The sequence below is a fragment of the Ptychodera flava genome, chromosome 19 (genome assembly GCF_041260155.1).
Source record: "Ptychodera flava strain L36383 chromosome 19, AS_Pfla_20210202, whole genome shotgun sequence".
NCBI classification, from domain to species: domain Eukaryota; kingdom Metazoa; phylum Hemichordata; class Enteropneusta; family Ptychoderidae; genus Ptychodera; species Ptychodera flava.
This window is the reverse complement of record NC_091946.1, coordinates 1,745,348-1,757,423: the sequence shown is the minus strand read 5'-3', so window position 1 is coordinate 1,757,423 and position 12,076 is coordinate 1,745,348. Positions and strand designations below refer to the sequence as shown.

At 37.2% G+C, this 12,076-nt stretch overlaps 1 protein-coding gene across 14 annotated transcripts in view; it reads right to left on the bottom strand.

Annotated features, from left to right (window-relative positions):
- The window catches only part of LOC139118349 (dedicator of cytokinesis protein 9-like), a 176,367-nt gene that overhangs the window by 123,199 nt on the left and 41,092 nt on the right, over window positions 1–12,076 (bottom strand). For all 14 annotated transcript variants that reach the window (XM_070681631.1, XM_070681633.1, XM_070681625.1 and 11 more), the window contains exons 13-15: window positions 11,393–11,595; window positions 9,879–10,066; window positions 5,042–5,200 (exon numbers count right to left, since the gene is read on the bottom strand). In XM_070681631.1, coding sequence (XP_070537732.1) covers window positions 5,042–5,200; window positions 9,879–10,066; window positions 11,393–11,595 — 550 coding nt within the window. The remainder of the gene's footprint in view (window positions 1–5,041; window positions 5,201–9,878; window positions 10,067–11,392; window positions 11,596–12,076) is intronic.

The following is a 12,076-nucleotide window of genomic DNA, read 5'->3' as shown; positions in this document are numbered from 1 at the left end:
CAAGCAAATCCATGATATTCCAAATATCAAATGATCCTGCAACCTAGCGTCATGGACCTTTGTATTTAGTTCAGTTTCACAGGTTTTTATTTGTCTTCAGACTTTGTGGAATGGTGGTGGTATACTGACGCAAGCAAAATTATTTGGCAGTCCATGACCTTTTACCACTGGCTTTGCTCATGGTTTTTTTGTATTTTTATTTTTTATTATTTTTTTAGGATTTTAAGTTTTAATACTTTACAAGTAATCAAATGTAACTACAAAGACAATTACCCATGTTTAGATGACCAATGCGTGATTACAGCAAAAAACAGGATGGTTGGACAGTCTCATATACATTACGTTTACTTTTTTGTATGTGTCACACAAGTTTTGTAGATAACATTGTAGATAAGAAGAACCGACTCATTTGAATGTCTGGATAGAATACACAAGGGAATTGCTAAATTAGTAAAGCCACTGCAGTGAACTGCAATAAAACTGCTCACACTAATTAGTTTCAGCTGTACCTAGCTTGCAAAGTCGACAACATTGTATGTCCCATGCAGACAGTTTGTCTGGAGAAGTTGAAATAAACAAGATTTGTACATGGACCAGTGCACGGTAAAATGTTACATTGTATCTTAATCTTGAACACAGGGTGCCAATCGTAAACTTCTATATACAACCCCAGACAGAGCTAGTTTTGCCTTTGGACGAGCAGAATTTTTTTGTCTGTATCAAGTAACCTTGGTCAACACTAAAGTGGCCACGGGTGAAACAGAAACTGCCCAGTTATAACACACTACACGCCAATCTGCCAGCTGGCTACAGCTGAAACTAATTAGTGTGAGCAGTTTTATTGCAGTTCACTGCAGTAGCTTACTAATTTAGCAATTCCCTTGTGTATTCTATCCAGACATTCAAATGAGTCGGTTCTTTTTATCTTCAATGTTATCTACAAAACTTGTGTGACACATACAAAAAAGTAAACGTAATGTATATGAGACTGTTCAACCATCCTGTTTTTTGCTGTACATATACAATCACACAGCTGCACACCTTGCAACCAGCAGCATTTTAGAATTTAATTGGTGTGCTCTGCAAAATGCGTTGGTCTGTCCTCATAAGCCATCTTGCAAATATTGTTTCGGCCCAATGTCCACCCCCAGGTGTCGTCGAATATCCATTTTCATCCTCTGATGTGACATTTCAATACCTGAACTACTGTGTATGTTAATTCCATTGTCTCTTTTCACGAGTTGTGGGCCATGATGGGAAACACTATGCATATAGTTGGTAAGTGTCATGTGAAGCAGTTCAGTGATTATGCGTGACAGCCATCTTTTAGCTTTCTCACTGAATATGTCACACAGTTCAGCAAAGTCGTTAACATCAGTACCATATTGACTATTTAATGCATGGAATGCTTTCTCATTAAAATGTGTAATACTTATAAAACTATTTAATATTCTGCAGGGTTCGACATTCACGCTGGCCCACTATCCCGAGTCTAGTAACATTTTTTAAGGACTAGTAAAATTATTTTGTTGCAAGTCCGACGGGATAGTGACTTTTCGATAAGTAGCTTTTGGTTTAAACTGCAAATAAACACGATCTACTGATCGTCAGCAACTTCAAAGTGCGCGGCCATTGAAAAATTACTGCGCCGGTGTTTTCACGCAGATAGTGTACATGGCCGGTGGCAATGCCGATGGCGCTGTATGGGGTGCGCACTATGCAATGCGCATAGTCCAATGGCGTCGTCCATTCCGTTTGCTCGCAACTACTCGCATGATCTATTTTCAGCTCTGATTTTTTACTAATGATGGAACGTTGTTTGGTTGGCTATACTCCCCCGGCTGTCAAAAAGGCACGATCTACAGTAGAGGTACGTCGAAAAAACAAGTGCTACGATGATAACGTCCGGGTACGTGAATTTCAGGAGGCTTGGAAAACGAAATACACTTGGCTGTCCTATTTTGTCAGTAATGGTAAGGGGAAAATGTACTGCAAGGTTTGTCGAAAATTTGACGCTGTGGGCACCTTTGTGACGGGATGTTCGAATTTTAAACTAGATTATGTTAAGGCACATGCCACCTCAGTTACTCATAGCAGAATGTTGGTAAGCTGGAAGCCAAGCAGGCGGAAACCTGGTGAGACTCGGGCCGATAAAATTATTCTATCTTTGAATAAAGAGGTTGTCAGCAGACTGGTTGTTCTCTTCAAAACGTCACATGCTCTCGCTAAACATGGCAGACCATTTTCCGATTTTCCTTGGTTGTGTGACTTATACAATGCAAGATACGAGGTACATGAATATTCCACATTGATTAAGGGTCATTAGCATAGAATTTTAATACCGAAACAATGCTCATTAATGTAATCTGCATATTTGAATATCATTATACCTCGCATCTTGCACTAATAGGTATGACTTAGATGAAGCAAAAGGTTTGAATGTCGGGTCTACGTATAGAAATGACAAAAGGGCACGAGAATTTGTCTCTGCTATAGCCGATTGTGAGCGGAGCAAACTATCTTCTATGATTAATCAAGCGAGATGGTTGTCCATTATTTCGGACGTAAGTGCTGAGAGTTTTGCTTTAATGTGAAATAAAACATTTTTCGAACAACAAGTTATTGCCTAGTTATGTCATGAGACTTTCAGACGGGACTACCAAATCTTTTGCAGGACCACTGAATTAAACATTTTACTGGTCCTGCGGGATAGTGATCATTTTACACGAATGTCGAACCCTGTTCTGTAATCTCTAATCAAAGAAAATATACTGGTGGCATGTTCAGAGTGACAGAACAGTTTCTCACATCCAGAGAGAACATTCTCATCCATCATTCGAGTGCATGCTCCACCTTCATAACCACCACCGTATTTCTTTATAATCCCCTTGCTACGCAAATAGGACTGTAGTTTTAGCAGTACACTCAATGGTGCATCACCCCCATAGAGAATGCTTTCCACATTTACTAATTTGTCCTGTAATGTCTTTTTTGTTCATGATCAGTCTAATTGCACCACTAATGGAAGATCCCTTTACTATCCGCGAAGGTATCACCACCCTCCCCAACAACAATTTCTACCTTGTTGGCATCTTCAGGCCTCTCCAGATCAATCATGTCTAATTTATTTTCTTTGATTATCTCATTTAATTGAGCCCAAATGGCATCCTCAATGCAAGCCATCCGCCACCCCTTCTTATTTTCACTGCTTGTTTCAACAACTTGATCATGAAATCTGTGGAGGTGGCCTTTAACAGCAGTCAACCTTGGAATGCGGGATACATTTTCATCAGATCTAAGTGTTTTTCCAGACCGTCATAATCAGCCTCAGACAGACCACCATCCAGATGTATGTACATATGTTCTGCCTGTCGATCTGACCATAGTTTCATATTTTTATTTTCACTCCCAATTTCATCAGTTTTATCAAATGTAGTAGCGCCTCTTTGCAGACAAGTTTTAATAGAAAGGGGTAGTACCTCAAAGTCTGTAGCAGTAGTGGCCTCTTTAAAGAAATCAGGTGTTAACAGGTTCCTGGCAAACTCTTTATCATTTTTTAAACGTGCTTTCCAAGGGGCTGTTTCATCATTGCCCGACAATTTAACACCTATGACTTTGTGTTGGCTAAGTATTCGGCCAGTGTTTGTCCTACTGTGGTTTTTTGAAAACTGCACGGTTTGAACTAAACAGGCCTGCAGTGGCAGCATGAATGTGTTCATTATATTCAGCTACTTTGAGAGGGTCCAACAGTTTTCGTATTGCTGATTTTATTTGACCTGGCCCCATGCTAATGATGTTTTACACATGGCTGCCTAGCTCATTTGCCATAGATACCCATGCCTTCATAAGTTTGAACTTTCTAAAAAATTGTCGGGACAACAAATCAACATCACTAGCTGCGGATACCTCGTAAAAACGGCCATGTTTCATCATATTCACTAAAAAGAGGTCAATACTGCCAATTGCATAAAACCAAGAAGAAACCATCCGGAGTGAACACATTGTTTTCACCTTTCGTATTGATCGGCTTGACTATCTTTTGAATTAAAATAACAACAAAAGCCAAATATTTGAAGTAAAACTTTGGAGGAAAGATCAAGAATAGAAGGAGACTGAGAACAGATAGAAAGGTTTAGATTGCCGTCGACGTCGCTGATCAGAACGTCATCATTTTTACCACGTGGGCGGGGGCTCGAGCGCGGCACAGCAGCGGCATTGCTCGATTGCGCCCCGCTCACTCTGCCTCCGTCTTTTACCAAATTTCGGCATCCAAGAACGGTTAGAGTAGTCAGCAGTTAGAAATGAAGGAAAAACTTGCTAATTTGCTGATATTTCTAAAGTTTTTGCGATGAGAATACGCAGACGATATATAGTCGGTGCTTTCGGGTCGAGATCTGATCGCACATTGAAAAAGTTGTTAACTATGCGCAGAAGAGGAAAACTTTATTACGACCTGCGCATCTCAACCTTCGTGTGGACAGATTGTATTGCACTGTGGGAATTTTCTCATACCATGTAATGTACATATATTGCTGGAAACATTTTAGAGAAACTATTTGTGATTTGCAAAGATGGAGGATTAATTATTTGAGTATGTGTGTGTCCACAAAGACAAAGTTAAATCTTTGTGTTTAGCAAGCTGAATGCGCCTTCACTCGTTCAAAAGTGTAAAAGCATACAGCATAGCAAAATGGTGGGTGTGAATGATGTCGTTGTGGCTTATCTTTGGTTTTCAGATTGTTCCTTGAAGAAAAGCCTTGAGATTCACCCTGTACCACTTTGTCTGTTGCTGTCAGTAGCTATCTTGTAACAGAGTTTCAGTGACTTGATTCTCAGGTGATACTGCTACTAAATTTCAGATATTTTACACAAACGGACATACACACATACAGACTGACGAGGGACGCCAGACGGATACCCATCCCAATAGCTTCTATAGACTATAGTCTATAGTAGCTAAAAAGGATGCATATTACAAAGTTGAGCTGTTGTTACCTCAGTGCCATGACAAGCTAGGTCAAACTCAATATCTTTATCTCACCTCTTCATAAAATTCAGGTGATGTGACATGGTGTAAAACAGCAGCTGATGCCTGCGTTACAAAGACTGGTCCCCCTGGTCTACCTCTGATGCATTGTAATGGCTGTGCTGATTCTTCATCAGAATCACGGAATTCCACGACAACTGCTATGTTCCGTGCCTGCAAAAACAACCAACATATCACTTTTTACTTCACTGATCGCACCCATTATCAGAATTAGAATTTTGCAGATTTTTTACAGATAAGATGAAATTTGTATTACAAAATTTGCTACGATACAGTAGAGGGTATCTGTAACACAGACAAGTGACTTGCAGCCAACACAGCTCTGCTATTAATTTTTACGAAAACAACGACAACTGACTCACTGTATAGCAGCCTAATATTAAATTCCAAAAACATAGGGCCAAAGTCCCTGAAGCTACTATAGACACTGGATACAAAATTAAGTATATCCTGACTGTATGAAATTATCTCACTAAGGTCATCCTAGGGACCTATAAACCAAATATTAAAGCTGTCTGACCAGCAGTTTTGAAAAAACAAGCGACTCAACAGTTGACAGAGCTCTGCTGTGTTACGTAGAGAATAACCTTTTGTGACACATGTATTGATGAAGAAGGTGGATATCTTTAATAGCTCATTTCAGGATGGCCTGACCAAAAATGGAAAATAATTCCGTAAAAATACAGATTTGCATATTTCATCAGACTATATAGTCTATAATAGCAAATAAACGAGAGTTAATTACATTCTAATTAAAGTAAACAAGACTTGCTTAAATCAAGATTTACGTCATAAAAAAACAGCATATCTGTCAGGTTATAAAGAATCTTGAGCTGGTTATCTTTTAATATCAGTATTTTCATCCTATTAACCAAGCACATTTTTACTTTCAAATTAACATTGTAAGTAAGTTCTTTTGAATAAGTTGAGACTGTACGTACTCAGAGAAAGCACACTGAAGAGACAAATGTTTGAAACTTAAGAAGTTCAAGGTCATCAAAAGCATTGTAAGGAATCATGTTACACTTTCATTGCACTGTTTACATAGATTGCATTAGTGCTATAAATAGCACATGAGGAAACTTAAGCCCAGCTTTACCATAAAAACCCTATCACTTTGACCACTCTTTTAATTGACCACTGTATTTTTTTCCTCAAAAAGTAATCTTATTTTATCCTTACCAAGTCAACCATAATTGGAAATTAGAACTTTCACTATCTCTATTTATTTGACCACCCTATCATGACAAACTATTGAGCAATTTCTTTTAGATAACATAAATGGTGGTTCAGAATATCAAAGTTGGGATTCAGGAAAGTTGCCTTTACATGTTTTAATCCTCCAAGATGGTAAGCATTTCACTATGAACTGTCAAAAAAAGTTGAACTTTCTGATAATTCCACACTAAAATTATTTTGGCTTTGATGATTTCCTAATTAATTCAATTATTTAAAATCATATTAATTATTTTTTTCTGGGTGAATTGATAGGGTTTATACAGTACAAGAATTCCATACAATGTAAGTCAAATTTTGACCAAAAATGACAAAAAAATTCCTTAAAAATACACATTTGCATATTTCATCACAATTTGAACAAATCTAAGTTGGGTTATCCCTAGGGACCTGTATACCAAATAACAAAGCTGTCTGACCAGCGGTTATGAAGAAGATTTTTTACCAAAAACACCTTTTTTGGCATTAATTTGCCTATTTTCAACAATATCAAAAAATTAATAAAAATAGTTTCTCAAAATCATATTTTTCATCTACACAACAAATATCAAATCAGTAAGTACTGCAGTTCTCAAGATATTTGAGTGGACGGACGCCTCACAAACGGACATACATACATACATACATACATACATACATACATACAGACTGACGACGGACGCCGGACGGATACCCATCCCAATAGCTTCTATAGACTATAGTCTATAGTAGCTAAAAACTGACATGACTACACAAACTTGCTGTTTTCCGTTGACCCAGATTAATCACATGGTATCAGTGTGCAAAACTCACGCAAAATCTCTACTGGTCAAGCAGGCCAGCAACTTAAAAAATACTGTCAATGACGCTGTAGCTTCTCTAATGTGTGGCCAGGTCAGATAATTGGTTATTGGCATGGAGTTGTTGGCAAATAGTTGATGATGTAGCGGCATGAGGTGAATATGGACCCAAAGAACCCAAGAGATGATTAAATATATAAATCAGAAAAATTCTAAGCTACAGTATAAACTGCCTAAAGATAGTTCATCATGGAAAGAAGTTAAATAATTAAGAAATAAGAAATAACAATCCTGAAATAGTAATGATGCACTTCCCTGCTGACCTGAGTGCATCTGAAATGCACAACCTGGCGTCTGTAAATAACATTTTAAGTCACTATTAACTGTTTTTAATGCAATTTCTAAAGAGTTCTTTGAAAATTATGAAAAATGCTTATTTGGGGTTTGTGTTTGTAAACGTACCTAACTGTTTTAATAGGCATATTTTCCTTGAAATACATGACCCTGTAAAGAATATATGCTGGAAGTGTTGAAAAGTAATTTCTTTAAAGAAACTAATCTGCGATGAAGGATTTTTATTCTTTATGTTTAACATATTCAAACATTGCAGTTTATTCAATGTTGTGCAGTGCAAAATTTATAAAATGACTGAAAATACAAATTTTGGAAGAATTATAGTCTTTGTGATGTAAAATTATGGGCTGACAGTAAAATAACAGTTAATCTGTTTGAAGTACTACTTTACTATGATTTAAAAATAAGTATGCTGTAAGTGAAATGGTGTGCTGCATCCACATGCAGCAATAGGAACGCCTTTGTCTCTTGCCCCTCATTTCCAACCTGCCCCATCCCTGAAAAAATAGTTTGGTCCTATATTTATAATCTTAATAATTTCTGTATTTATACCTTTTAACAGTCAAATTTTTATCATAAATGTCACCTAAACTACATGCTGAATTTACATACAGTTCTTGCCATGCAAATTTATGACCGTCAAAAAATATTTTATCAGTTCGACCGGCCGGGTTTTCGTAATTTTATTTTCTTCTATCAGTTTGTCATGTTCACATCCACAGTTGTAAGAGTTGGTGATTAATAACCTGACCTTGTTGGATTGAGCAACAAAGTTTACCGACTGTATAGATAACACTTTTTATGAATATACTTATATTATCCTGCATCTTGAAAATGGAAGACTGGTTGTTTACAACATCTGTATACCAGAACTTCTTTTAGAATCACTCATATGTTAGCTGCCTTGCCAAGACAACTGACCCATATTTATTGAGATTATCACCAAGTTTTCACTTTTGTTGCTCATTAGCATTTTAGCAACATTTGACTTCATTTGAACAAATACTAATTTACAGTTGAGCATGTACATTTATCTACCAAAAATACACAGGTAAAATGTGCAGCAATCTTTGTGATTGGACCAGGGACTCCAAGAATATCATATTTGGTGTTTTTTAAGAAATAAAACATGCGAAATGTGGCAAACTTCTGTCTTCCTATTCGCTCACATTTACTTATACAAATGTCATCAATATTTTGATATATGGTAATCAGATGATCCTTAAGAACTTAAAATCCAACTGTGATACATGGTATGACATGTGATTCCTGAAAATAAGACTTTTGACCAAAAATCGGGAAAACTACATTCATACCAATTTCATGCTTTTCAACCAAAATATCGCACACATTGTTCCTCCTAACGCACGTACCAAATAATAAAGTAATAACTCTATTATCAATATAACTATTGCAGATTATGAAAATCATATTTTTTTTCTTATTCTTTTATCAACGCCTACAAGATTCCATTTGATTATAGATAACCCTCTAAGCATTCCGAAGCTGGCCACTTTTAATGAGGAAATTATTCAGTTATGAGCTCCACAAACTTGGCCTACAAAAAGACTGGCAGATGGATGGACATACAGACAGACTGACATACACAGACTGGCAGTGATGACATTGGCCCCATAGTGTGCCTTGGCCCATGGACAGTGATAAAGATATAACAAACAGCTGGATGTAATGATAAACTAGTTATATATACAGGCACTCAGGGTGAATATTATACATCAATTTGATTAGTTTCTTGTCCTCTTTGCTACCTTTTCTTGATTTTCATGGACAAGAGATGACCTTGACTGAAATGCACAACATGCAACCAATGTTCACATTTTGCTCATACACCAGATACATGGAGAGATTTCAACATACAACATTAACAAAGAAACCCTACCAGGAAAAGTAAACATTGTTTTCTTCCAAGATTAAACTTGGAATGTGAAAATGTTGATGGACATTGCTGCCAATGCCACCTCCAGATGACAGACAAGGGATGAAAGTGAACAACCACCTATCTGATAAGCTCTGTGTAATAGACTGTGGAACAAATAAATTATGTGTTAGATAGAAGAGTTTATGTCAGAGGAAAGTGTGTCAGCCTACACAGTATGATGGAACAGTCCTTCCTTCCTCCATAGTTTGTCCCAATACACCTGTCAGAATAATTAACTGGCTACCTCTTGGCACATGGCAGGAAGCTAAATAGTTTGCTATGCACTCAACGTGTACTCCTTCAACCAAATCAGACCCCTGTGAGAAAAGTCCAGCCCTCAACAGGTACGTGATGGATTAACCCCTGACCTAACCTTGATATGGGAATAACTTCAGCTTAAAGGAAGACTAATCTAAACCCTCTGAGTGATTTTCTCATGGCAGTCAACAACGGCATGCGGAAAGTTCTCTTACACCATAGAAGTTGCAACAGAATACATCCTGTAATACACAAAGTATCTTACCTTAGTGAAAACTTTCTGACTATCAAACTTGAGAGAATGTGGATAGACATAGAGATGGTTGGTGTAGCCAGTATGTGGGTAGGCATGCTTAGCCTGTTCTGGGCTGAACTCTTCAATTTCCAGGCATGGTGGGCTCACTGTGGGTACTGGAAAAGGTTGTATTGGTACTAGAGATGGTGTCAAACAGTCTGTAAAAAGAAAAAAGAATCTTTGGTAAAGATAGTTTTGTAGTGCAGGACTTTGAATTGTGTGTAAAAACAAAATAAGAATAGACACAAAGTAGACGGGCAGAATAGGGAATGATGATTATGGGCAAGAAACAGGAGGGTACTCATGTGGTTGGACAAAGCAGAGAGAGAGACTGAAAAACTGGGTGTACAAAGAGAATTGTAGGTGCGTATTTTTGGCAATGATAACTTCATTTGAATAAATTCTCATCTACAGTTCAGCGTGCATCTTTAAACCAAATAATGTGCAGTGGTTCCAAAGTCTTTGCAATCAGGTCAGGGAATTCTAGGAATAAGTTATTTCATATTTTTTGATCAAAAACAGCAACCATTGTCCAAAAAATACAATATTGCATGTTTAATCACAATTTGAACAAATCCCCAACCTGATTGCAAAACTGATGTAGATCATCCCTAAGGACCTTCATATCGCATTTCAAAGCACTGACAATTGGTGTTAGAAATAGAAGAATATTGACAAAGAGATAAGAAAATTGCCCAAAAAATACAAATACAAAACTTTCACCAACATCCAGACTGCAGTCAGCCAATGGAACATGCATACTAAGTTTCAAAGTATTTTCAGAGAAGGGTTTTTGACAAAACCAGGAGGAATATTTCAAAAAAATTCTAATATGAAAATGTCATCACAATTTGAACAATGCTGACAGAGATCACCCAGAGGAACATGCATACCTAGTTCCAAAGCAATCGGACATGCAGTGTCAGAGAAGGAGATTTTTTGACCAACACGTCATTGCTGATGACACAGTCCCCGCTGGATTATGGTTTAACCCTTTCCCTGTCCAGTCCATATTTCACCACCAGGTCAAGATGGTTAAAATTAATGAAACACAATATTCAGTATGGTGTATTCTAACACAATACTGTACATTTGAATGCTAGTGAAAACATAAATACTGTAAACTTGATTTTTTTGGACTAAAGATGCTATAACAGACCAAGCCAAGTGGGTGAAAATACGTCATGTTTTGGTTCAATACCGCTTTTATCTGACTTGGCTGATGGGGAAGTGATACTGTCTGGCAGGTAAAGGGTTAACTGTTTTATATATGGGTGCGGGTGAGAGGAAAGTCAAAATTAACTGGCTCAGCAAGCCTCTCCCATTAATTTTTGGCTTTCCTCTTCCTCTTAACCAATAACTAAACTGCCCATACCCATAAATAAATGTTAATGGTCAGGGCGTCACCCTTTATTTCCATAATCTCTTGTAGATCTACCTGCAGTGGTGTCTGTTGCTTAAACAATACTGCATGTGTGACTTACTCTGGATGCTGTCACGCACTGGTTTTATGTTGATCTTGAAAGTACCAGGTATATTTTGTAGTCGACCAAGTTTCTCTGGGTTGACTTTGATATCTTTGAGGTGTTTTATGAGATCTTCATCAGACAGTTTTGCACTTTCTTGTTTGTAAAATGGTGAAAAGACTGCTTTGCGATCCACTTTACCATTTTCTGTGAATATCGGTCTAAAGTGACATAACAGATGACAAAGTGTAGTAATTATTATACAATAATATGAGTGATATAGATAGTGGTCCTTGTTCATCTAGTCTACAGTACTACTTGTCCAAAGAGGTATATCATAATATAACATTGGTAAGATGAACATGTTTGAACCATTCATGCATTGGAAAAAAACATATCTCGAGATGTTTTTGCAATAAATATTTCAAAAAATTATCCACTCGTATAGCACCTTACACAACACTAGAATATTGCCTTTGCCTGTTGTTTTATCTCTCTGGTTTCATTTCACATTAAAGGTATATACTGTCACCTGTTCCAACTTTGTCACAACTACCATGGAAAGAGAATATCTAACCAATCACAGATTTTAAGCGGGTGGCTGCTTTTTAAATACAGTGCCCTCACAAGGGTATTATGAATGCCAGAAACACCCCTTTGACTATATATGGGCATATTTAGATTACAGGTGACTGAATACCT